Source organism: Theileria parva, chromosome 2, assembly GCF_000165365.1.
Source record: "Theileria parva strain Muguga chromosome 2, complete sequence, whole genome shotgun sequence".
Taxonomy (NCBI): domain Eukaryota; phylum Apicomplexa; class Aconoidasida; order Piroplasmida; family Theileriidae; genus Theileria; species Theileria parva.
This window is the reverse complement of record NC_007345.1, coordinates 1,359,455-1,381,843: the sequence shown is the minus strand read 5'-3', so window position 1 is coordinate 1,381,843 and position 22,389 is coordinate 1,359,455. Positions and strand designations below refer to the sequence as shown.

Here is a 22,389-nt window from a genome sequence, read left to right as displayed (position 1 = left end):
TAGGCTCTGGGAAATCCCACAATCCATTGTTGACCTTTTAATGAAATTAAAAAATCATTAAAAAAATCAAATGTACATAATATAAATTTAAACACAATTATTATACCTGAAATCGTAATATAATATTATTTGTGCAAAAAAATGTCGTTCGAGGAGAAGATTGATACAAATCTGTATTCCAGACAAATTGGAACTTTCGGATTTGATATGATGGGTAAATTGCAAAAACTTAATGTACTCATTATTGGTATGAAGTCTACAGGAATCGAAATAGGTACAACTCTACTCCATTTTCTATTTATTTTTTCTTTGGTTTATAAATTTTATTAAACATTTGTAAAATTTTCAAATTATTCTAACATTTGGCTGTAGCTAAGAATTTGGCATTGATGGGTGTAGAATCAATAAAGATATTCGATAATGATATAGTACAGAAGAGAGATTTGGGCGTAAATTACTTTGTAAGGGCTGGCAGTGTAGGGAAAGAGACTATTGCTTCAGCCTGTCTAAATAATCTCAAGGATTTAAATAGAAATGTTGATATTAAAGTTATTAACACTGTTAATGAGGTATGTGTGCCATTCAGATCGTTCTTCTAGTCCCTATTTTACTACTTCATCCTGAAAACCTATTATATAATATTAATGCTTTTGTAGGATTTGGTGCTGGAAAATGATGTAGTAGTATGTTGTGATCAGAAGATTGAAGTCTTGAAGAGTTTGAACAGAATTTGCAGAGCCAACTCGGCTGGAAAAAGAGTTGGCTTCATAGCCTGTGATACTTTCGGTATGATCGGCTCAGTATTCGTTGATTTCGGCGATAATTTCATTTCTTTTGATCCCACTGGAACTGAACTCAAAACTGGAATCATCGAATCAATAACTAACGTAAGTTTTATTGAGTTTTGATTGATATTTAATTTTAAGAATTTTACACAATTTTATCCTATTGTTGCAATTCATATGTTTTGTATAGGATAAGGAAGGATTAGTAACCTTAATAACTGACGGAGTGATAGATTTTCAAACTGGAGATTATGTTAGATTTTCAGAAATTGAAGGCATGACTGAACTGAATAATAAAGAACCAGTCCAGATTAAAGTCAATTCTAAAAATTCTTTCCTCATAGGAGATTTATCCCACTACTCGCCTCATACCAGGTATTGCTTAGATAATTATACATTTAAGGGTTAATTTTGCACTAATTACCTGAATACTTGTTATTAGTTCTTTTATTGTTTATGCATTCGGTTATATATTTGTAGCGGTGGCTTGGTTACTGAAGTTAGATACCCGAAGAGAATTGAGTTCCGCAGTTTTGAAGATTGTGTCCTTAACCCCTCTAGTACTGGCTGTCTCTACACGATCGATTATAGCCTTGCGAATAGAGCAGAACAGCTCCATTGGATTGTAATGGGCTATAAACATGGCAATGGTGACCCCAAATCGACACTAACTAATGCCCAGCTGATGAACTCTAACGCCAAATCGTGTGCAGTGGAGTCGGTTGAAGAGGAACTTTTCAAGAGTTTTATGTCGCAAGTTAATTTTAAAGTCCCACCACTGGCTTCGTTTATAGGTGGTATAGTAGCCCATGAGGTAACGTTTCTCCTCTTCATTATTTTACTTTTTAGTAACTGGGTTACTCATGTTTGTTTAGGTGATAAAATTCACTGGTAAATATCATCCAATTAATCAATGGCTTTATGTGGATTTCTCACTACCAAGGGAGATGTTGTCAGGTGACTTTTCAGGGAGAGGATTTGACGAACGATACTTTGACCAAGTTTCACTTTGGGGGTCAGATTTACAGAATAAACTACAAAACTCTAAGATATTCATTGTAAGTCTTCTGTTCAGATTATACATAAGACTACACAGTTACATGAATAAAATATTGATAATGTGTGAGTAGGTGGGAGCTGGAGCTTTGGGTTGTGAATTTTTGAAAAACTTTGCACTTTTGGGATGTGGATCACAGCCAGACGGGCTACTGACAATCACTGATAATGATAGGATTGAAGTTTCAAATATTTCACGTCAATTCCTTTTCCGCACAGTATCCACTCAGCTACACTAGTTATACTCGTTAAACCAGAGAGTAGTTAGTGTAGTGATACATCTGGATAATTTTGTAGAGACATGTTGGACTGGCTAAATCATCAGTGGCATGTGAGTCGGCACTGGAAATCAACCCATCGATCAAAGTGAAACCACTTGAGATTAGAGTTGGTGAAGACACTGAGGATATCTTTGATGAGCATTTCTGGTCATCCCTAAATATTGTAGTTAATGCTCTGGATAATGTGCAGGTACTTCTATTTTCACTGTAAATATACTAATTAGTGTATTTCACTTAATTCATTGATAAACAAGCTAATATTGGAGTAGGCAAGACAGTATGTTGATGGTAGATGTGTCTGGTATGAAAAGCCTCTGGTGGAGTCTGGAACACTAGGAACACTTGGGAATGTACAAGTGGTAATTCCACATGTGACTCAGAGCTACAGTGAGAGTCAAGACCCACCAGAAACATCAATACCACTCTGTACCCTTAAACACTTTCCATACCAAGTTGAGCACACGATTGAGTGGGCTAGAGATGTGTTTGAAGGACTTTTCACACAAATTCCACTAGATATCAAGAAGATTAGACAAAATGATGAAGGTACAGATTACTATCTTTATATTTATAATCCCAATATACACTACTAATGTTATTATACACTACTAATGTTATTATACACTACTAATGTTATTATACACTACTAATGTTATTATACAATACTAATGTTGATTTAGGAGTTGCTGAAATTCCGTATGAAAGATTAGAATTGATATCTAAACTGCTTAAGTGCACACCGAAGGATGTAAAGGAGAACCTGTTGAGGATCTCCTCAGAGCTTTTCAACCTCCACTTTGTAAACAACATCCAGCAGCTTTTGAACTCTTTCCCGAAGGACCACGTACTCTCAGACGGTCAAAGGTTTTGGAGTCCTCCGAAAAGACCGCCAACACCACTCACGTTTGATCTCAACGATAAGATTGTCCAGTTGTTCATACTCTCAACGACCAAGATTTTTGCATCAATGATGGTAATACTAATATATATATATATATAACTTATTCATTTAGCCATTACTTTCTAAGTCATTGTCATACTATCATAAATATTGTTAACTGGGGTTTAGAACATGGATGTTGATGTGGTGGAATCAGATGTACTTTCACTAAGAGGGCTCAGGTTACCAGAATTCCAGCCTAGAGTACTCAAACTATCGCAAGACAAACTTAACGTGGAGGTACAATCTGATACAACCACAGACAATGACCCGTTATTACATGAGATTGCACACTCGAACAGGACACTTGATGCAGTGGAATTTGAAAAGGATGACGAGACTAATTACCACATAGAGTTCATCTGGTCAGCATCGGTACTCAGATGCCGTAACTACGCAATAAAGGAATGTGACAAAATGAAGGCCAAATTAATAAGTGGAAAGATCATACCGGCGATAGCAACTACAACTGCAATGATTGGAGGCTTAGTGACAATAGAGTTCCTTAAGGCGCTCTGTTATAGGAATCTTAAGATTACCCACTTTAGGAACGCATTTGCGTGCTTGGCTACACCAATTTGGCTTCAATCTGAACCCCTACCGCCCATACCGACCAAGGATAAAGATTATGATCCTGTCACTTGTGGACCAGTGCGAGCACTCCCGCCCAATTTCACAGTGTGGAATAAGTTAATAGTGCTGATTCCCAACGGGACTGTGAAACAGTTGATTGATTGGATAAGGAGCAAATTCAATATTGAGGTCATCATACTATCTGCAGGAAATTTGTGTATATATAATTCATTTCTACCGCAACACCGAAACGAAAGGTTGAATGCAGTTATTACTGAGGTATCATTGTTGTATTTCACACTAGTTACACATGATATATAAAGGTTTAATAGTTTTAAATATCGTTAACAGTGGTATTTTACTCTTTTAAAACTCCTTTATCATATTTATGATTGTTTACACACTAATGATGTTATCTTTAGTTAGTGGAAAAGCTCGGAAAGAAGAAGATTGGAGTCGGATGTTCACACCTTGTAATTGACGCGAGCTGCACTGACTCAGACGACGTCGACGTCGTTATCCCAACCATTAAATTCCAGTTCAAATAATTTTCTTGCTTCTTTTCCCACCAATACACCACTATACATTATATATATTCTTCCAATGCCAGATTCACATGAATTTATACCAGAAACTGTCCTTAGTAAAATCGGCGAGGTCAGTTTAGAGGCCCGTAAAAAAGGCCTCGTGGCAATTGACTCCTCAGTAAGGAAGTTCATACAGTCCTTAAATAGTAACACAATCAGCAATGAAGAGAAGGATTCCACACTTAATAACACTGTAAAATCATTTCTTGAGTTTGTTAAATTCAAATTCCTGGATCAGCCGGATCCAAACCTACGTATTGGAGGCTTAATGGCCATAGCCTGTACAGCTCTCTCACTTGACGTAAATTCCTACACATATTAATTATTCTTATTTTAATTAATTAGAAATATCTTAAAATAATAGAAAATTGGATGAATTGCTTAATTTAGAAATATTTACTGGACTTTTCCGAGAAGTTCATCAAGCTGGTGATTCTATCCTTCTACGACCAGGATAATAAAGTGAGATATTATTCCTGCGAGGTGACTTTTAAACATAATTTTAGCTAAAAGTATGTAGTTTTTACCATGACTAGTTAGTAAGAGAACTCTATTTTGAGCTATACATAGTTTATGATTTTACTGCTAATTTTAGTCATTAACTGGAAAATTAGTAGTTTAAATTGTTAAAATAGGCCTTGTATAACATTGTGAAGAAGTGTAAAATGGAATCAATGCCGTGTATTGCTGAAATTTTTGACGGAATCTGCAAGGTACATGACCAAATTTATGTTTGATTAGTTAATTTTCACTAAATGAAACTGATAAATTTGTTTAGTTGACATGTGATATTGATGAGGATGTGAAATATGCATCACAAATATTGAATAGACTCTTGTGTGACACAATCCTGGAGTTTGAAGAGGTTCCGCTGGACCTCATTACAGACATCTTGGCTAATCGAATACTTGTTATAAACCCACAAATCAGACAACTTATAGTAATTCTTTAGCATTTTAGTTAATTTATAGCTTTATTTAACGTATAATTTTACAAACTAGTGTTAAAAATTGATGTAGATTTCATGGATTGTAATGTTAAATTCTGTACCAAGTAATGTTGAAAGAGATTAATTTTTGAGTAGAAATTGATATGCTCGAGTATTTGCCGAAGGTTTTTCTAGGGATTTCAAACATGTTAACAGATAATAACAAGTAATACAACAATTAAGATTATTTATATCTAGATGACATCATTTAGTCATTAGAGTAGACTAAAAATATGTAAATTATAAAAATTGTGTAGAGATGTGAGGAGCTCTGCGGAAATGTGTTTGAACGACTTCTTGATAAAGTTCAAGAAGAAGTATTCAAAGAGTAACATGATAACTGAGGATTTTTTCAAGATATTACTGTTAAATTGTAAGAGGAGTGAACATGTGATAAAGTTGTTGAACATAGTGTGGATTAGACAAATATGCGCAATTCAGCCTCAAATCATACATTTTAAAGGCTTCTTCCTACTCCTGGAATTCATTATCTCTCAACTCTCAGACCCCAGCGAAGAACTTAACAAAATCGCAACGGAGGCCAACAATTTACTGTATCATATTGTCAGTGAGGTTAAATCAATCTCATACATCGAACACATCCTTAAAGTGCTAGTTGATAAATTAGTCGACTCACAAAATGAACATGTTATACTGTCAATTCTGGATTGGTTCAGTATTATTTTACAGATTTGGTATTATATACTTAGTTTATCTGTAATTTACACTAGTTATGTAGTATTATTTTTTGAATTTTGGGAAATAGTATTTGTATAGTCCTGAGAAGATGGATCCGATGTCTGAAAACCTATCAAAAGCAGTGATTCAGTGTTTTAAACACCCTCACTCACAGGTACTTTTAGATTTTTACATTCTCCAGATGATTATGGAGTCGACGTTGAGGACAATCTTCCTGCTAATCTCACTAGGTGACCGTCACTTACAACTGTTAGCTGGTGATTTGTTGAACCTGTTTAAGACTGAAAAGAAACTTCTGGTAAATAAATTTTATTAAAATAGCTGTTTAGGAGGATAGCGGAAGAGTAATAGTGTTAAACTTATGTAAACAGTTGGGATTTGAACGCTTTTACACCATTATTACCAATTCAATGAAACTATCAAATGTATGACAATATATTCACTTTTAGTGTATTATTTTGTAGTATAGGAGTATATTATTCGTAGGATGAGGGGTTTTTGTATGATATGGTACACTCATTGAATTGGACACTATTAACCTCAACAGTACTTTAAAACACCAATATAAGATTTTAGGAAGCACAGGAGTTCAGAACTGAATTGTTGACAGTAGAAAAAAGTAATCTTTCAGACCAACTTTTGGAAATTTGGTATTTTTACATTATTTCAAAATCTGTAGGAGTTATAATTTATCATCGGCGTTGTCATTTTCTTTATTTATAGAAAAATATGATCTGGCACACGATTTATTACATAAAATGTATTTTAATGCTTATTAAGTTGAGTTATTATAATTAGTTAATTTATAGTTAATTGATTGTTTTAGAAGTGGAATGAACTTGAATTTGGACTTTTTGGTAAAGCTGGACCATATGGTCCAGTTGATGGATACTCACATATTTTTAAGGCTAAGACTACATTTGTTAAAGCCAGACATATATCCAAGCCTGTTAAACACACTCCTAGGTACTTTTGACAATTTTAGTGTTTTTAGGGATTTCGATGATCTTACCGCAAAATGACACTAATCGTAAATTAATGAGAAGACTCAAAATATCGCAACTAACTCTACTTTCCAAACAATTACAAACCCAGAATGCTTGAATTAATGTACCATACTACATATACTATGTTTGTATATAGTATATAGTATATCAGATATAGTACGTATAGCATAGTATATATACATCACATATACACTATGTATATAGCATGGTATATGTGGAATAAATATACACTGTGTATATTATGTATAGTATATATTAGAAAATTATTTTCCGCATCTTCGAATGGTATTTGCAAATTGATTAATACAATTTACAATATGCATAGTTTTAAATCCGAAGACTTCGTAAATTTCAGCCTCTGAAAGGAACCAAGGCTGAACTCCTGAGGGTCCAAAAGCATGGACAACTGTCATTCCACCTGTAAACATATCACCAAGTCTTATTACAGATGCGGATTTCAGTAATTCCTTATCGAACTTTATGTTTTTTATCCTTAACTTAGAAAATATGGGCTTTAGTAAAGTGTTTAACTTGTTTAAAATTAGAGTGTAAATATAGTTGAAAATGAAAGTGATTAGGTCAAATAGGGTTAAGCGAATTGAAATTAGTAAATCAGGTAACGATACAGTAACATCATTAAAAGTACACAAGGCCTTTTGGATATCTGGATGTGTAATAGAGGATTCATCAGGGACTTGGTATTCTAAAATAATTTTACCTTTTTTTGATTTCTCCCGAACCCAGGTGGGATTCAAGTTTGTAGATTTTGGTTTCGGAGTCAATTTTAAAAGTTTCGCGTGTGAATGTGTGTTATCAATAAGCACAAGAGTTAGGGCCTTTTGAGTTTTATAATTGGTATTATTTTGAGTTGAGATAAATAAATCATTGTTAACCTTATTAATATAGTATATAAGTGTGTGATCGGTGGTATAAAATTCATCTAAATCTTCAGCGAGATAGGAATTTTCCACCGAACACAATTCCGTCAAAGCTTTAAAATCCAACCTTTTATTATTACAATCTTTGTATTTCAGTGATAAATAGCGGTTAAAGTAACCATCTGCGTTAAAAATTGTCAAGTTTGAAATGCGATTATCCAGCAATACTCCTGCGATTCGGAACAGCTCTAGCTCTAATTTGGCCAGAGAAGTATACAACAACAAACACTTGTTAAGAACTAAAAGTACATGTTTCGGCAAGTTTTTCTCCAACTCCTTTCTACTCGGAGTTTTCATTATTTAACCGCATTTTTATTTATTCTTTATTAAATTGTTATCTTCTTGATCTATTTATACAATGGTATTTTGTGTAAAAATTTAAGTTGGTTTTAGTAAATAAGTAAATAAAAATTAGAAAAATTAGATAGTTAAAGTTTTAAAAAACGTTAATAGAAAATATTATAGTGTGTAATGATTCCACATATATTTAATAAAATAATTATTATTTATTATGTTTTTATAATAGATGTGTTTTAGTAAGTAGTTTTTACTTTGTATTATGAGGATTAGTCCTATATTATGCTGGTTAATTAGGACTCCTATAGTTTTTTCTTATAAACCTTATCCTTCCAGTTTTAAATTGAGAGCTAATATTCCAATGGCGAGAGGAAATGAGGATTTTGGTTCAATTAAGCCAAAATTTATCGATATCGGTGCAAATTTAACTGATTCTCGATATCGAGGTTATTATAACGGTTCCCTTAAACACGATCCTGATCTCAATAGGTAAATTATTCATCAATTAAACTATTTATCTTCATGTGCAATTGATTATAAAACTATTTTACAGTGTATTGGAGAGATCTAAGAGCGTTGGAATGGAAAAGATAGTTATTACTGCCGGGTGTTTGGAGGAAGTTCATCAAGCTTTGGACTTGTGTAACACTTATGGTAGGTACTTTATTGATACTATTTGTAGATAAGGAGTGCAAATATTTGTTCACGACTGTTGGAGTACATCCGACTCGTTGTAATGAATTTGTGAAGAATAAATATAATAAAACTGAATCTGAGTATTTGGAGGCCCTCGATAATCTAATTACTCAGAATAGAGATAGAGTTGTAGCCATTGGCGAATTAGGCCTTGATTATGACCGTTTAAACTTTTGCAATAAACAAACACAAAACAAGTATTAAACCATAATTATTCATACATCATATATATATAGGTTTTATAAAGTGTAAAATGAGTTTTTAGGTATTTTGAGTATCAATTGGAATTATCAAGAAGGCACAAATTACCTTTATTTTTACACATGAGAGAAGCAACAGCTGATTTTATGGGTATACCATTCTTATTCTATATAGAACATACTATTACTTTATATACCAAGTGATATCATGATTATAGATATATTGAGGAGAAATAGAGACAAATGGGAGTTAGGTGTGGTCCATAGTTTCACATCAGACTTAAACTCTCTGGAAACTGTATTAAAAGAGGACTTATTCATTGGTATTAATGGATGTTCACTTAAAACAGATTCTAATCTACAAACTGTTAAACACATTCCTCTCAACAAACTACTCTTAGAAACAGGTAACCTACACATTGTTAAATGTGTATAGATTCACCGTGGTGCGGTATTAAGAGTACACATTCCAGTAGTAAATATGTGAAGACTAAATTTAATACAGTGAAGCGACCGGAACAAATGACACCAGAAACTGTTCTCACTATAAGAACTGAACCTTGCCACATACTAAATGTAGCAGAAGTTGTGCACCAGTTAATTGATCCAAACATGGACTTTACACAGTTTACCAACCAGTATTCTTATACTTAGGTACATAGTCAGGGATAGGTGTGAGATCACACTAACTGCCCTATTTTAGTGTGTTTACTCTATATATAAATATGTACCGGGTTGTGTGTAGGATTTATGAGAATACACTAAGATTGTTTACCAAGCTGAAATAAACGAAGTTCTTGGAATTTCTTATGATTCCACGTGTTTTTACATTTAAAAACCTGTAAATTTAATTTTTTATTATTTTTAATGATATTTTTGAAATACTAATATCCATTATGGATCGAAGTGTAGTGTCGTTTATTTTTTACCTAATTTGACAAAATCAGTTTTATTTTTTTAAATAAATCTAAAATTATGTAAATTAACAAGTAAATGTAATTTCAACTAAAAATAACGTAAATGTGTGAAAATAATGAGAATTTAAACAAAATTGTTGTTAGTTGGTGTGTAATAAATGGCTAGAAAATCTTCAGAGAAGGGAAGAATTGACGTTATTGTAAGGAAACGCCCCCTGAGTGAGCAGGAAATTTCAAGAGGCGACAGGGATATTGTTGTATGCAACTACGATTCAGCAATTATCCGGGAATTTAAGTATCCTCAATACACTTTATTTAGTTATTTTAATTATTAAACAGGAATTTCACACATTTTACATTTATTCTACTAACTAATTTTATTTTCTATTTTACTTTAACAACACCAGGTAATAATACTGTTTTAGATATAAAATTGACGGTACAAGTTTTATAGAAGAGCACGAATTTAAGGTTGATAGGTTCTATGATGAAAAGGCCGACAATGAGCTGATTTACAACGAGTATGTGAAGCCTTTGGTTGAATCGGCCTTCAGGGAAGGCAAAACCTGCTCCTGCTTCACTTATGGTCAAACAGGAAGTGGTAAAACATACACAATGATAGGTTCCAAGATTGACAGCGGTAACCAATCAGACAGTAGCAACGTTGGTGCTATTGGTATTTATGAATATGCCGCTAATGATATTTATGAAATATCAAAGGAGCCTCAGTTCAACGGTAAAGTTGACGTTGTCGTCAGCTTCTATGAGATTTACTGTGGTAAATTGTATGATTTATTGCAGAACAGGTACCCTCAATACTATATATTCATTAAAATATTTATTTATATGCATGTGTTAGGAAGTTATTGGAATCGTTGGATAACGGGAAGAATGAAGTTGTAATAAAGGACTTGTGTGAAAGAGTTGTTAGTTCAAAGGAGGAGCTTGTAGACTCAATGTTGGAGGCCTTAAATTTGAGGAAAATCGGCCAGAACTCACAAAATGACCGTTCTTCAAGATCTCATGCACTTTTAAGAATTGAACTAAGACATACAAATAACTCAATAGGTCCTTTTATACTCCCTACTAATCGCCAGTTATATATTTAACAATAATAAAATATATTTCAACAACGCTCTTAACGTGCATAACATACTATATTATACCCTTTATTACACTATTTACTAACTTATACACTTTAATATATTCTAGTAGGTAGCATGTTATTTGTTGATTTGGCTGGAAGTGAGAGAGCTGCTGACTCCGTGTCGATGTGCAGACAAGTTCAAATTGACGGAGCAGGGATTAACCGGTCTCTTCTTGCTCTCAAGGAGTGCATCAGGGCTATGGACCTCGATAGGATCCATATTCCGTTCAGGAACAGTGAGCTCACTAAGGTGCTCAGAGACGTGTTCATGGGCGACAGTAGAAATGTCATGATTGCCAACATTTGTCCTTCATTTCAGTCTTGTGAGCAGACTCTCAACACTCTCAGATACGCCACTAAAGTTAAGGCTTTCAAGTCCAATTCCCTCAATAGTACTATGAGCTTAAATTCCCTTAATACTATTAACACCAACAATTACAGCTCTAAGGACACCATTACTAAAGAGAATAGTATCAGTAAGGGGAACAGTATAAACAGTAGAAATTCAAAACGGAGTTCACCAATGAGCTATGAACCTAGACTTTCTAATGATAAAATGGATCTGGACCCTTTAAACTCTGTCAATACTGCACACACTACTCTTAACACACCCAATAACTCTGACACAAATTACAGTATTAAGGATACCAATCATTTCAATAGTAAACATAGCAATAATTTCAACACTAAGGATACCAATAATTTCAATAGTAAGGATACCATTGTCAAAGATAGTCCTATTACCACCAATGTTAATAATGAAATAGTTGAAAGGGTTGAAGGAATGTTGAAATCGCAGAATGATGAAACGATGAGGGAGTTACAGATGATATTAAATTCTATACAGTTGAATAACACCAATACTCACATTTTTAAGTTTCTTACTGGTTCTAACAGCCCCAACGCCAACAATCCCAACAGCAATGTAATAAAACTTTATAAAGTGTACAATAGTTTAATGTTGATGCTGAATAATAACGTAAACAGTGTCGAGGATGTGAAGAATAGACTTAAAATTAACTTTAAATTTTTACTATACCTCAAACAACTCCTGGATCGTCCCACCTGACTACTCCGTTAGTAACTTCGTTAATATATTCAATCCCGTAATATTCTCATCTAAACATATGTTAAACTATATATACTCTATACCTGTAAGAGTTTTTTTAGTTTCATTGATCATAACAATAGTTACAGTATTCTTGAAATCATTAATTAGCTCGGTTTGGTTTTGGACTTGGAACGACTCCAGTAAATCTATCAGTAAAAAAACTGCTTTAGAACCCAAAACTCGTTTAACATCTGGTTTCACAGAATCCCATAGTCTTTCACTTACTTTAAACGCCTTAAACTCCTCACTTATTTTATTTTTACACTTCACCATGCTCTGATACAGTCTTATCACTAGCCTAAACCGTAATATTATTTTCTTTTAAATTTACTGGTTATCTAGGAATTCCGGTAATTTTTCACTAAAAAGCGTTAAAACTGAGTCTAAAAGGTTAGAGTCTTTCGACAGCTTCAAAGTGTGTAATAGAACTTGGCTGCAATGCTTGTCAAGTAGACAAGTTTTCAAGTCTGACTGATTGAAATAGTCGACCAATTTAGGCAACAACTCCTTCTGCAGTTCCTCCTTCCTCACATTATCTTCCTTTAACCTAATCAAATTATAGATAAAATATTTAAATTTAATAATTAACTTTATTTTAAAGTTTATTTTAAATATTTGGTTACGTGTTTGGCGATGTTACATCAACAGTGTTTAACAAGTTTAGGACAAATTTGGTTGAATTCTGGTCAAAGAGAAGACGGTTTAAATCCTCTAGAAGAGGCTCAACTAAGTATTGATACAAGACTTTAGTGTCATCTGTTAAATTTACTAATTTAATCAAAAAGTGTACATTAATCTTATTATAAACTGCTTCTGGAAAGTCACGTTTCAAGCTCTTGATGACATGCTTTTTAATTTTAGCGTTTGCATAGTCTATTAGTGAGAGAATGGAGTTGTTGCCACTTCTGGTAGACAAAAGCTGGCCGTAAATCTTATACAGCTGCGATACCAATTCGGTCTTATCCTCTATCAAACTCACGTATACAAACAGTAGGTCGTGGGATAGACTTGAGATCATCAATTCCTTCTCAGCCAACCTTGTAATTACCGAGTTCATCTTTTCTATACAAAAATAAGCCGTATGTTAGTGTATAATTAAGGTAATTAAAGTTTAAATAACACTAAGTATCAAAAAACCATATAAAAATTACCTAAGCAGGAAGATTTTGAAGATGATGATGCAATAAGTTGAATCAACTGATTGATTGAATTAACTTCCTTAGCCTTCCTGGTGTCATCATTATCCAGGTAAAAGGTGTTGGAAAATGTGTAAAGCTGTAGAACTGAAATCTGTTCTTTAGGTCTCAGTTTAGAGTAAATGATGTCCATAACATCGGAGGAGAATCTGGTAAAAATCAAATTCTTCTGCTTCTCGTTGAAGAAGGAAGTCCTCAGAAACTGCTTAACCTCAGTGTTACAGTAGTGAAACAGCTTTATAAGGAATTTACTGCTGTGTGCATTGAGGTTAGTAAGGTTAAGTCCGTCTCTGAACCTCTGGGAAATTGAGGCTCTAACATCTGAGTCGCCGTACTTCAAACACGCCTGTAGTATCCTCGACACATTCTTCTTATTAATGGCCTAATCAATATTAACTGTATTAATAGTTACTTCTGAGAAATTTGTGGGTAAATCCTTGAGCAAAGCATCTATAATTTCTTTGGATTTTATGGAATCTTTGTGATTTAGAAGTAATAACGAATATGACCTCTGAAAGTTATTATAATTAATTATAAAATTACGTTTAATCGCTTTTTATATTCCAACTTAGATTCTTTCAGTTTATTAGCTTTTTTGGGAGTTTTATTCACTTTATTAGAGTTTTTGTTAATTTTCAACTTACTGTTGTTGACTTTATTGTTATTTTTTAGCTTTTTCTTAAAATTTTTACTTTTGCCATTTTTAAAAACCTTTGGTTTTTTGGATTTACTCTTACTATTTTGATCTTTTTTCTTCATTTTGACACAATTTTATATATTTAGTTGAAACAGCATTTATAGATTAGGATAATTTACAAGTAACAAATTTTTATGATAAAATTTTATAATTATAATTTACATTAAATCATACATGAAAATTTATCGGCAATCTTGCATTTTTGTTTTTTTTTAATCCCACAACTTACTTTATGGGAATTATACTCAAAGATTATACAATATTATTTTGTTAATATTGTCTTGGTTTTTATTTGTTTAATTTTTTGTTTAAATTATTGAAGTGATAGTATTAAAATTTGTGTTTGTTGAAAAAACCAATGTGTAAAATTAATGTATAATATTTTTATTTTGTAAATTCCTGATGTGTGACTCGTCTTTAGATTCCTCTTGTTTATCTCCTTTAGAGAAACATATAAACGACAAGAAGCTTACTATTGACCTTCTCAAGATCTCTGATAACTCTTACGTCGGATTCAGAGAAGATGAATTAAACCAATTGACGTCCTTTTTGTCAAAGTAATTTTTACTATATTATTTTCTTATTTCGATATAACCATAGGATTGATTAGCAAAAGTGGATCATTTGTGTTGTAGATGTATTGAGGATAAAAAGGGAGGCGGAATGTTTATATTTGGGCTCTGTGGAACCGGAAAAACGACAACAGTTGAGTATGCTCTAAAAAATCTGACTTCCGGTAAGAAAGGAGTTAAAAGTGCTTTTTTAAAGGGCAGTAACTACACTTCAATGAAGTCTTTTAAGAATGATTTTTACCAGAAAGTGCTTGGTTTCTCAGCCGAAAAAGCTCATAAAACTCTAAATCTAGCCTCTCAAGGCAGAGTTCAAGATTATTCCAAATTCTGTGATCATCTCATCCAGCACTTTCAGTCACAAAGATCTCTCAAGTATCTAATTATTCATAGTGTATTAGATACTATAATCCATACAATAATGTACACAACAGTTTATTATACTCCATTAATATATATAATGGCTTAGAATATGTTTGATTGATGAAGTGGACTATTTGAGCAGTTTCACTTCAAACTTTAAGAGTTACGACAAGTCAAATTGGCTGGTTCAGGCTCTTTTCAAGGCTTCTTGTTCCCCCAAGAGCAAGGTTGTGGTGCTGGCCATCTCAAATAACTTGGAGTTTGCCAGCAAGATCAAGACTGAGAACTGTGAACGCATGCTATTTAAGCCCTATAACGAGGACCAAATGGTCAATATTGTTATGGAAAAACTGAAGTCACTCAATGAAAACTCACAAGTTCTGAATAAAACTTCCTTGTTACTAATAGCAAGACGTGTTGCAAACACTTCTGGTGACTGTAGAACTTATCTGGACTCGTTCATGTTAGTAATAGTTGCTGTTATTAGTTCGTTATTACCCATAATTAACTATTTAATTATAACAGTGTAGTATGTAGTATGTATAATGTTGTAGAAGGGCACTTTCTAGTAGTTTGAGTGATATTGAGAAAGACTACGTGTCAGTAGAATCATTCGGATCAGCTGATACGACTGTGGGACCAGACTCTTTTTCAAGTTCAGAACTAATAGATCAAGTTGACACTAACGAAGAATTCAAGACTCCAACTAGAAATTATGATACTTTAGGTACTAATACTGAATTATTCCCGTCATATTAGTTATTTACTTATCCAACTGTATTAACATTGGTTGTAGATATGTCAAAGTATAATGTTGGAAGTAAAGAAATTGGTGTAGTGACACCAACGCTATCACTAAATAAGATTCAACAATTGAAGAATCAACTGTCGGATTTACCCATTTTCCAACTCCTGCTCCTACTTGCAATTTGCAAATCCTCTATTATTCTTAAACAAACCATTTCTAAAACTGATTCCAAGGTATTTTGTATTAGCTAGAACTACAGTGCTAAGTATTCAAGTTTAAGCCATTAGATATAAAATATATTATGGCCATTAGAAATACTTTCTTGAATTGGCTGAAAAATTAAAACTTGACGCTGTGGATGCTGAGAACTTTTGTAACTCAGAGTTTGAAAACAGCCTAGAAAACTTTAAACAAATGAATTTTATCTCCAAAAAAGGTATTTCTCTCGCTTACTTGTAACAGTAAATTCAGTTATTTACTATATTCATAATATCTATACTCATATATTTATAGAAATGGTGTTTAAAACCGACGTGAAGAACTTGGCACGGCTGGTACTGGACTCCTCACCAGCTTTTATGGATTTGGACTTTGATTTGGATATCTGTGACCCAAACCTAATGCTAACTAAGAGGTATAGTAATTTAACCAAATCATTCAAGTTACAATTTAAAAATAAAAGATCGAGGAAGAATTTATGGTGGTGTCATTAATCTGCTCTTCTTGTTCTACGCATTGTTTCCCTTAACACTGAATATCAGTCTGCCCATCAGAATCATAGTGCTGTAATGAGTAAAGTGAGATGAAGTCCAATTTCTTGGGTTTAATTGGCTTAAATTTCTCGGGATTAACTTCAATTGGGTCATCATGGATCTCGTCAATTGACATAAAAGGGGTAATTAAGTTACTATTGTGTTCCTCAATGAGCATGTTTTCAACGTCCTAAACAATTGTGACAAAGTTGTAAAATAATTATAGTCTTTGTAATATTTGTAGAAGAGAGAGTCTAACCTTGTCAGTTAATTTCATGACATCCTCAGGATCCTTTAAAAGCAACTGTCGCTTCAAGTTGTGTCTTCTAACCCTATTTAACCTGAATAATATTTTAGTTATAGTTTAAAATGTGTGTAACTAAGTGGTAAGTGGTAGAATAGGAAATATTAATTACCTGATAGAAGTTTGAAAAATCATTTTAGTGAAGTTTTGCCAGAGTAATTTTGGAGGTTCACAGCCGATTTCTTCAAGTTCAAAATATGAATTTATTAAATTCTAAACCAACATTAGTTGTGAAAGTGGTTGTACCTCATTCATTCTAATAACTGCAGGGTGAATTAAGGCTCTTTTCATCTCCTCAATTACCAAATAACACTAAAACATTAATGAGTGATGTAAGAGATTAGTAGTACATTTTCAACAGCGACGTAAGGGTTGAGGATAAAGTAATGGGCCTTTAAAGTATACGTTACCTCATCATTATTGAGACCTTTTTCTCTAAAAATTCATTAGCTTATTCACATAAATTTAGAAAGTTTATCTTGATGTGTAGAATGGAAACCTCATTAGCTGAAGAGTTTGGTGAAACTCGTCCCATTTCTTAGAAGTAAGTAGGTTCCAAAGCCTGTGGTAGTAAGTTTGCTTAATTTTCCAAACAGGCCTCCTGCGAGTAACATGAGGTGTGGTGAGTGTGGAAAAGCCCCTGAAAAAATTCAAAGAAATTGCTTTACAAATCATTGTAAATCCATTTTTATAAAATTTATATAATTTACAAAATTAAAATTATAAAATAACTGTCTGTATACTAAATATGTAGTGTTAGAAATTGTTGTTGATGAAATTGTTGAAATGCGTAGCATTTCTGAATGTTTTAGAGCTAGTTACTGGCGGAAAGAATAAGAATTTGTTAACTGATGAAATTGAGGTTTTTAAAAAAATTAACAATAAGCTGAAAGAGAACCGTATGTCGAAACACATTTACACATTTCATCTTAGGTTCCGAAAATTATGAAAATTTCTGGGATTCTGTCGACAATTCTTTTGCTAAGATCAATTTAACACTAAATATTGATCCTTCTTCTAATATTTTGGATAAATATTTGAATTTGTGTACTTTAATGCAGAAGGTGACTTGGGGAAATAAGATCTTTATTAAGAAAATAACCCCCGAGGAATCCAAAAATATCGCAAAATCTTATGATTTGACACAAAATGGTGACTGCATTTTACTCATTGACGATACACCTAAAGGTATTTCACTCTTATTTTAGGCTTAGATTACCTATACTCACTCTTAACTAACCTACCGTATGTGTATTATATATATATATGTTATTGATGTTATTGTGTAGTTGAAGAGGTAAATGAGGATAGTAATTTGGATTTCCCTTTTGATGATGAGAATATAATTTCACGAGTTTTGAACAAGTATAGGATTCAGGATGAGAATTATATAGTTCTGACTAGGAAATCTGTTCCCATAGGTTCAGGCTTAGGCGGCGGTTCCTCTGATGCTGCTGTAGTTTTGAACCGTTTATTTGCCAACATAAAGTTTGGACTTGCCAATATCGGATCAGATTTACCTTTTTTAGCTTCAGAATGTACTTTTTACCCAGTTAAATACCTAACCAAGTTACACACATTTTAAATTTATAGTTTATAATGAAGTTTAGGTAACTTGGCTAGTGTGTTTGGCATAGGTGATAAGATGTATGAATATTATAACAGGAACTTATATTCAGGCTGGGTGTACTTGTTAATACCTTATGAAAGCGTATCAACTAAAGCAGTTTATAAGAAGGCCAGAGAATTAATCACTTCTGGGAAACTCCCGAAATGTGATTTTCACGCCGTTATTATGAATTCTGCTAATCTCATCAACAAAATTAACCCTCTTGATGCAGATAATAGTTTTTTTAAATACTACAAAGTCAATAATGACTTGGAGAAGTGTACAACTAATTCAAAGGTGAAGAAGTTACAGAAAATTCTAAAGAGGAGATTTAAGAAGAATAAGTTTTCTATGAGTGGAAGTGGCTCTTCATTTTTTGTTTTCTCAGACAATGACGCAGACGTAACAGCTGTTAGGGAATCCTACAAAGAACCTCTAATTATTGTTAAAACTAAGTTTAAACAGGATAACAACGCTCATGAATTTCATTATTTATATACTACACACTATTAGTGTGTACAGTAGTGTGGGTATTACACAGTGTATAAAATAAAATATATTGTATAAAATTAGGTAACTTCAGTGCTAACGGTAGATGGAACACTAGTAGTAACAGTTTCAGTAGTAGGTTCAGGATCCCTAAAGAAAAATTAAAGAAGTAACAATACTTTTGCTTAAGATTAGCGTAGCCTGCAAATAACTTCGGGTCGTCGATATTTAGGTGAAATCTCCTGGCCGCTTCAACGATTCCGAGTCTTTTAATTGTTTTAAGGCCACGCATCGTAATCCTAAGTCTTATAAAGTACTTCTTCAAAGGATGCCAAATCCTTTTCCAATGTAAATTTAACTTCTGAGGCTTACGAGTTTTCACTCCTGAATGGCTTATCTGCATAGCCTTTGTATTGTCCATCTTCCCCAATAGCATACATCTAACAATGTGTTGTAAGGAAAAACAAGTATTATTAATAAATATGTATATAAACAGTGTGACGAATACCTCCGATACGGAAGAACTATCGGTTTGGCAGGTAATTTAGTGCGCTTATTAAGCCTAAAAACTCCACCTCCCCTACCAACTATTCTGTGATGCCTAACTTGGCTAGACTTTGGTTTCCTGTGAAATTTTTTACCCTAAATCATCCTTAACAAAGTTTTAAAATTAATGTGTAGAATCTACTTTGGGTAATAGAGAGAATAAATAGTATATAATAAGAATACGGAAGAAAACATACAAACATGGCTTCTTTATGTCTTTTTTCAGAATATAGAACAAATTCGTGAATATTTCCAACTACAGATTAAAAATTAGAAGTTTTAAGTGAAAATAAAATAAAATAGTTTATGTTGAATTAACACAAAATAAAATTAATACCATTTTGATACAAATTGATATTATTTGGGAATTTAAAGGAAGAAATGCGATAGATTTGAAAGAGAACGATAAAATGTGAGATGAGACATTTTGACGTTAAAAACATCACATGAAAGAATCATCATAAAAATTTAAAAAAATAAGTTAAATAGTAGAAATGATTATAAAAATTCTCAATGTGTATAATAATAGTGAATATTTACATAATACATTGAATAAAATAACTAGTATCGGGTAATGGAAGGACAAGAAGAAATTTGGATAAATAACCAAATTTAAGGATTAAAAATTACAGTTGTCATCAATATTAAATTACAAACATGTTTTATATATAATAAAAAAATGTGTAAGAAATATCCTATTTATAATATCACAATTTCGAGAATTTGATTAAAATTAAAAATATTCTAAACTAAACTTCAATAAATAGTTCAGTAAATTGCCTAAAATGAAAGAATTTAATAAAAAAATTAAAGGAATTTTGTGTATGTAGCAACATTAGGAATTGGTTTTTTCCCTTGAGTATGAGGCTATTGTTGGGATTGGTTCACAACGCGAAATTAAACCTTAAATACGATTTTGTTACTTACGCTTTTGACAAATTTGGTTTATTTAAATAAGCTGTTTTTTTGGGTTTTATTATTTTCTTTATAAACTTTACTTTTCACTTTATATCAATCATTTAATATAACCATGGCGCAATCCAAAAAAGTTATACTCTAGTCTATTTACTATTAAATACAATATACTTTAGTTCACACACTTATCAGTAGTAGATTATTATTAATAATTTTTTTTAGTTTGCTTTCCCTAAAAATTCGCACTTGAAGCTTTCTGAGTTGAACACTAAGAATTTATTGCTTCTTTTGCTCGTTACTGATGCCTGTCTTGTCTTGGCGGGTTTTGTGGGTTTTACTGTGATCACTCGTGTTTTCGGCAATTTTTCATTTAGTGCTTTCAAATCGGTGGTCTTCGACGTCAACGTTCTTCTCGGAAAGAAATGCCCGTTCACCGGCCTTAGGACCATGCCGAACCTTTCCCTACCTTCTGTTTACGCCGTTCTTGTTTTCTACGCTCTTCTTGTTCCCTTCGGACTATTCTTCAACTTGTACGTTATTACAACTTCATATTAACTTTTACAAATTTATTAACAAATAGTTGTGCGACTATTTATAAATATTTAATTATTTTATACCCACATTTCACAATTTATACTAATAATTTTTCAGTTTACTTGTCAAACATGTATTGAGGAACAAGAAAAAAACACACTAATTTATTATTTTACACTGTACATTACGTTATGTATTAGTAATAGTATATTAAACTTTAGCTTTTCTGCGTTCGCCACGATTGAGTGCGTGGAAGCCGTTTTTAATTGGATTAACTGATCTGTTGGCTCCACAGGCTTCGCAATGCTGGGTAAATAACCTTGCTCTACAATCTCTTTCCATAGTAGTGTTCGGGCTTTTACACATTGAGCACGTCACATACTCAGCTATAAAATTTTTTATGCAATTTTTGTACAATTATATAAATTTGCGTATAAATACTATAGGAATAACTATATAAACTAGAGATACTGATATATTTCCTTAGAAGGCTTTCGATATTTTTTGGTCCATACTTTCCTTTTAAAACTAGCTGCCCGTCACCAGCAATTGAACCTTCAGTTCCTAGTTCGGCTAATACGAATTGATGCACATGATCCATGCTTCTTCCCATTCTACAATTAATTCAATATTTAAGTTAAAGTGGATTAAGTAAACAAAATAAATTGATAGTATCGTATAAAAAAGTACATGGAGCAGATATCACGAAAATTAATCCATGCGACTTTCTTTGAGCCAACTCTAACAACTTGAGGCGGCTTGATTGTGTATCTCTTGCTTCCACTCAGATCAGGATTATTGGCGTTAATCATAGATTGTATTCTTGCCAGCAACTATAGGTTCCATAAGTAAAAATTGTAAAAATATAATAATTTCAATGTATTTAATACCTCTTCATATGGGTAAACGTGTCCTTTAACGAAAACCTGTCCAGTTCCATCAATTATCTCAGTTTTAGGAGAATCTGCAAAAATATCAAACCTTACATAAATTAATTCTTTAAATAGGTGAAAGAGAATAAAACATACCTCCGGCATCAACTGTTCTTTTTTTCTTTTTTTCACCAAAATTAAACTTTGGAGGAGAATCCTTTGCATCTATCAAATTGTTAAAATAGAATCGGAAAAATTAATTATATATGGCTGTACCAGCAGGTTTTGGATCTTGGGTCTCTGGTTTTAAACCCATATTATTTAATTTATCTGTAACTTCCTCCTCTGGAGAGTCCTTGGGGGACTTCTGAAAGGTTTTTGAAGGATAACTGGAAAGTACCTCAGATGTCACATCACTCAATTTTCCCATTAAAATTGGAGTTAAAATAAAAATTAACCACTAGGAAATTTTTGTGAAGTTAGAAAAAAATAATTGGTGCTTTTTATAGTTGAAAAATAAATACTAAGTACAAGAATAAAGTTGGTGGGGAGAATTTACGGAATAAATGTGTA

At 32.6% G+C, this 22,389-nt stretch overlaps 12 protein-coding genes across 12 annotated transcripts; 7 read left to right on the top strand and 5 right to left on the bottom strand.

Annotated features, from left to right (window-relative positions):
* Positions 1 to 43: 43 nt before the first annotated feature.
* UBA1 (ubiquitin-activating enzyme E1 family protein) lies at positions 44 to 4,195 on the top strand. Its single transcript, XM_760162.2, has 12 exons — positions 44 to 274; positions 373 to 569; positions 657 to 887; positions 976 to 1,160; positions 1,266 to 1,599; positions 1,661 to 1,843; positions 1,916 to 2,059; positions 2,139 to 2,312; positions 2,392 to 2,668; positions 2,803 to 3,095; positions 3,192 to 3,914; positions 4,058 to 4,195. Exons 1-12 carry the CDS (start codon positions 142 to 144, stop codon positions 4,181 to 4,183), a joined length of 3,000 nt encoding a protein of 999 aa, XP_765255.1. The 5' UTR covers positions 44 to 141; the 3' UTR covers positions 4,184 to 4,195.
* Positions 4,196 to 4,238: 43 nt separating this feature from the next.
* VAC14 (Vacuolar protein 14 C-terminal Fig4p binding family protein) lies at positions 4,239 to 7,039 on the top strand (the record flags this gene model as incomplete). The annotated part of the gene is made up of 15 exons (XM_061305443.1): positions 4,239 to 4,523; positions 4,613 to 4,705; positions 4,858 to 4,935; positions 5,001 to 5,162; positions 5,242 to 5,275; positions 5,307 to 5,376; positions 5,468 to 5,905; positions 5,988 to 6,063; positions 6,091 to 6,207; positions 6,239 to 6,334; positions 6,396 to 6,455; positions 6,486 to 6,559; positions 6,589 to 6,669; positions 6,736 to 6,875; positions 6,904 to 7,039. The coding sequence occupies 15 exons, from the start codon at positions 4,239 to 4,241 to the stop codon at positions 7,011 to 7,013; spliced, it is 1,914 nt and encodes a 637-aa protein (XP_061161409.1). The 3' UTR covers positions 7,014 to 7,039.
* A 126-nt stretch (positions 7,040 to 7,165) lies between these two features.
* On the bottom strand, positions 7,166 to 8,305 carry TpMuguga_02g00687 (uncharacterized protein). Its single transcript, XM_760160.2, has one exon. It carries the CDS (start codon positions 8,149 to 8,151, stop codon positions 7,180 to 7,182), a length of 972 nt encoding a protein of 323 aa, XP_765253.1. The 5' UTR covers positions 8,152 to 8,305; the 3' UTR covers positions 7,166 to 7,179.
* A 34-nt stretch (positions 8,306 to 8,339) lies between these two features.
* TATDN1 (putative deoxyribonuclease TATDN1) lies at positions 8,340 to 9,915 on the top strand. The gene is made up of 7 exons (XM_061305442.1): positions 8,340 to 8,640; positions 8,705 to 8,805; positions 8,834 to 9,044; positions 9,113 to 9,198; positions 9,266 to 9,454; positions 9,484 to 9,685; positions 9,793 to 9,915. Exons 1-7 carry the CDS (start codon positions 8,414 to 8,416, stop codon positions 9,833 to 9,835), a joined length of 1,059 nt encoding a protein of 352 aa, XP_061161408.1. The 5' UTR covers positions 8,340 to 8,413; the 3' UTR covers positions 9,836 to 9,915.
* A 92-nt stretch (positions 9,916 to 10,007) lies between these two features.
* kif6 (Kinesin motor domain protein) lies at positions 10,008 to 12,237 on the top strand. The gene is made up of 4 exons (XM_061305441.1): positions 10,008 to 10,259; positions 10,390 to 10,770; positions 10,824 to 11,032; positions 11,180 to 12,237. Exons 1-4 carry the CDS (start codon positions 10,123 to 10,125, stop codon positions 12,178 to 12,180), a joined length of 1,728 nt encoding a protein of 575 aa, XP_061161407.1. The 5' UTR covers positions 10,008 to 10,122; the 3' UTR covers positions 12,181 to 12,237.
* On the bottom strand, positions 12,110 to 14,261 carry TpMuguga_02g00684 (uncharacterized protein). Its single transcript, XM_061305440.1, has 7 exons — positions 13,962 to 14,261; positions 13,831 to 13,929; positions 13,374 to 13,800; positions 12,846 to 13,284; positions 12,554 to 12,769; positions 12,264 to 12,520; positions 12,110 to 12,230 (listed from the first exon to the last, which is right to left on the bottom strand). Exons 1-7 carry the CDS (start codon positions 14,175 to 14,177, stop codon positions 12,181 to 12,183), a joined length of 1,704 nt encoding a protein of 567 aa, XP_061161406.1. The 5' UTR covers positions 14,178 to 14,261; the 3' UTR covers positions 12,110 to 12,180.
* An 88-nt stretch (positions 14,262 to 14,349) lies between these two features.
* On the top strand, positions 14,350 to 16,508 carry Cdc6 (Archaeal ATPase family protein; the record flags this gene model as incomplete). Its single annotated transcript, XM_061305439.1, has 7 exons — positions 14,350 to 14,672; positions 14,751 to 15,059; positions 15,154 to 15,510; positions 15,602 to 15,774; positions 15,844 to 16,028; positions 16,108 to 16,231; positions 16,309 to 16,508. Exons 1-7 carry the CDS (start codon positions 14,518 to 14,520, stop codon positions 16,506 to 16,508), a joined length of 1,503 nt encoding a protein of 500 aa, XP_061161405.1. The 5' UTR covers positions 14,350 to 14,517.
* TpMuguga_02g00682 (uncharacterized protein) lies at positions 16,439 to 17,552 on the bottom strand. The gene is made up of 6 exons (XM_061305438.1): positions 17,351 to 17,552; positions 17,202 to 17,286; positions 17,098 to 17,163; positions 16,964 to 17,064; positions 16,807 to 16,888; positions 16,439 to 16,737 (listed from the first exon to the last, which is right to left on the bottom strand). The coding sequence occupies exons 1-6, from the start codon at positions 17,524 to 17,526 to the stop codon at positions 16,540 to 16,542; spliced, it is 708 nt and encodes a 235-aa protein (XP_061161404.1). The 5' UTR covers positions 17,527 to 17,552; the 3' UTR covers positions 16,439 to 16,539.
* Positions 17,553 to 17,623: 71 nt separating this feature from the next.
* TpMuguga_02g00681 (uncharacterized protein) lies at positions 17,624 to 19,053 on the top strand (the record flags this gene model as incomplete). The annotated part of the gene is made up of 4 exons (XM_061305437.1): positions 17,624 to 17,750; positions 17,785 to 18,039; positions 18,141 to 18,389; positions 18,462 to 19,053. The coding sequence occupies 4 exons, from the start codon at positions 17,624 to 17,626 to the stop codon at positions 18,971 to 18,973; spliced, it is 1,143 nt and encodes a 380-aa protein (XP_061161403.1). The 3' UTR covers positions 18,974 to 19,053.
* Positions 19,016 to 20,036, bottom strand: rpmB (Ribosomal L28 family protein). The gene is made up of 5 exons (XM_061305436.1): positions 19,833 to 20,036; positions 19,693 to 19,751; positions 19,458 to 19,574; positions 19,129 to 19,389; positions 19,016 to 19,099 (listed from the first exon to the last, which is right to left on the bottom strand). The coding sequence occupies exons 1-5, from the start codon at positions 19,833 to 19,835 to the stop codon at positions 19,030 to 19,032; spliced, it is 510 nt and encodes a 169-aa protein (XP_061161402.1). The 5' UTR covers positions 19,836 to 20,036; the 3' UTR covers positions 19,016 to 19,029.
* Positions 20,037 to 20,345: 309 nt separating this feature from the next.
* TpMuguga_02g00679 (putative integral membrane protein) lies at positions 20,346 to 21,121 on the top strand. The gene is made up of 3 exons (XM_760152.2): positions 20,346 to 20,543; positions 20,633 to 20,940; positions 21,062 to 21,121. The coding sequence occupies exons 1-3, from the start codon at positions 20,526 to 20,528 to the stop codon at positions 21,105 to 21,107; spliced, it is 372 nt and encodes a 123-aa protein (XP_765245.1). The 5' UTR covers positions 20,346 to 20,525; the 3' UTR covers positions 21,108 to 21,121.
* Positions 21,122 to 21,138: 17 nt separating this feature from the next.
* Positions 21,139 to 22,331, bottom strand: TpMuguga_02g00678 (eukaryotic translation initiation factor 2 subunit beta). Its single transcript, XM_760151.2, has 7 exons — positions 22,217 to 22,331; positions 22,093 to 22,183; positions 21,973 to 22,041; positions 21,835 to 21,908; positions 21,635 to 21,777; positions 21,416 to 21,558; positions 21,139 to 21,330 (listed from the first exon to the last, which is right to left on the bottom strand). The coding sequence occupies exons 1-7, from the start codon at positions 22,244 to 22,246 to the stop codon at positions 21,155 to 21,157; spliced, it is 726 nt and encodes a 241-aa protein (XP_765244.1). The 5' UTR covers positions 22,247 to 22,331; the 3' UTR covers positions 21,139 to 21,154.
* Between the last annotated feature and the right edge of the window lie 58 nt (positions 22,332 to 22,389).

Bases quoted from the DNA above. Each gene is read 5' to 3' on its own strand.
- UBA1 (XM_760162.2), top strand. From the start codon at position 142: ATGTCGTTCGAGGAGAAGATTGATACAAATCTGTATTCCAGACAAATT. The intron at 2,060-2,138 runs GTATCCACTCAG...ATAATTTTGTAG, and splicing joins GTCAATTCCTTTTCCGCACA to AGACATGTTGGACTGGCTAA. The intron at 2,669-2,802 runs GTACAGATTACT...ATGTTGATTTAG, and splicing joins GATTAGACAAAATGATGAAG to GAGTTGCTGAAATTCCGTAT.
- TpMuguga_02g00687 (XM_760160.2), bottom strand. From the start codon at position 8,151: ATGAAAACTCCGAGTAGAAAGGAGTTGGAGAAAAACTTGCCGAAACAT.
- TATDN1 (XM_061305442.1), top strand. From the start codon at position 8,414: ATGAGGATTAGTCCTATATTATGCTGGTTAATTAGGACTCCTATAGTT. The intron at 8,641-8,704 runs GTAAATTATTCA...ACTATTTTACAG, and splicing joins CACGATCCTGATCTCAATAG to TGTATTGGAGAGATCTAAGA. The intron at 9,686-9,792 runs GTATTCTTATAC...GGTTGTGTGTAG, and splicing joins TTTACACAGTTTACCAACCA to GATTTATGAGAATACACTAA.
- kif6 (XM_061305441.1), top strand. From the start codon at position 10,123: ATGGCTAGAAAATCTTCAGAGAAGGGAAGAATTGACGTTATTGTAAGG. The intron at 10,771-10,823 runs GTACCCTCAATA...TGCATGTGTTAG, and splicing joins TATGATTTATTGCAGAACAG to GAAGTTATTGGAATCGTTGG. The intron at 11,033-11,179 runs GTCCTTTTATAC...ATATTCTAGTAG, and splicing joins ACATACAAATAACTCAATAG to GTAGCATGTTATTTGTTGAT.
- TpMuguga_02g00684 (XM_061305440.1), bottom strand. From the start codon at position 14,177: ATGAAGAAAAAAGATCAAAATAGTAAGAGTAAATCCAAAAAACCAAAG. The intron at 13,285-13,373 runs GTAATTTTTATA...ATTTTTGTATAG, and splicing joins TTCAAAATCTTCCTGCTTAG to AAAAGATGAACTCGGTAATT. The intron at 12,521-12,553 runs GTAAATTTAAAA...ATTACGGTTTAG, and splicing joins CCGGAATTCCTAGATAACCA to GCTAGTGATAAGACTGTATC.
- TpMuguga_02g00682 (XM_061305438.1), bottom strand. From the start codon at position 17,526: ATGATTTGTAAAGCAATTTCTTTGAATTTTTTCAGGGGCTTTTCCACA. The intron at 17,164-17,201 runs GTACTACTAATC...TTAATGTTTTAG, and splicing joins CTTACGTCGCTGTTGAAAAT to TGTTATTTGGTAATTGAGGA. The intron at 16,738-16,806 runs GTTAGACTCTCT...ACAATTGTTTAG, and splicing joins TCATGAAATTAACTGACAAG to GACGTTGAAAACATGCTCAT.
- rpmB (XM_061305436.1), bottom strand. The intron at 19,575-19,692 runs GTATGTTTTCTT...AAAATTTCACAG, and splicing joins GACATAAAGAAGCCATGTTT to GAAACCAAAGTCTAGCCAAG. The intron at 19,390-19,457 runs GTATTCGTCACA...ACACATTGTTAG, and splicing joins ATAGTTCTTCCGTATCGGAG to ATGTATGCTATTGGGGAAGA.
- TpMuguga_02g00679 (XM_760152.2), top strand. The intron at 20,941-21,061 runs GTACGTTATTAC...ATAATTTTTCAG, and splicing joins TTCGGACTATTCTTCAACTT to TTTACTTGTCAAACATGTAT.
- TpMuguga_02g00678 (XM_760151.2), bottom strand. From the start codon at position 22,246: ATGGGAAAATTGAGTGATGTGACATCTGAG. The intron at 21,909-21,972 runs GTATGTTTTATT...ATATTTTTGCAG, and splicing joins AAGAACAGTTGATGCCGGAG to ATTCTCCTAAAACTGAGATA. The intron at 21,778-21,834 runs GTATTAAATACA...TGGAACCTATAG, and splicing joins ACGTTTACCCATATGAAGAG to TTGCTGGCAAGAATACAATC.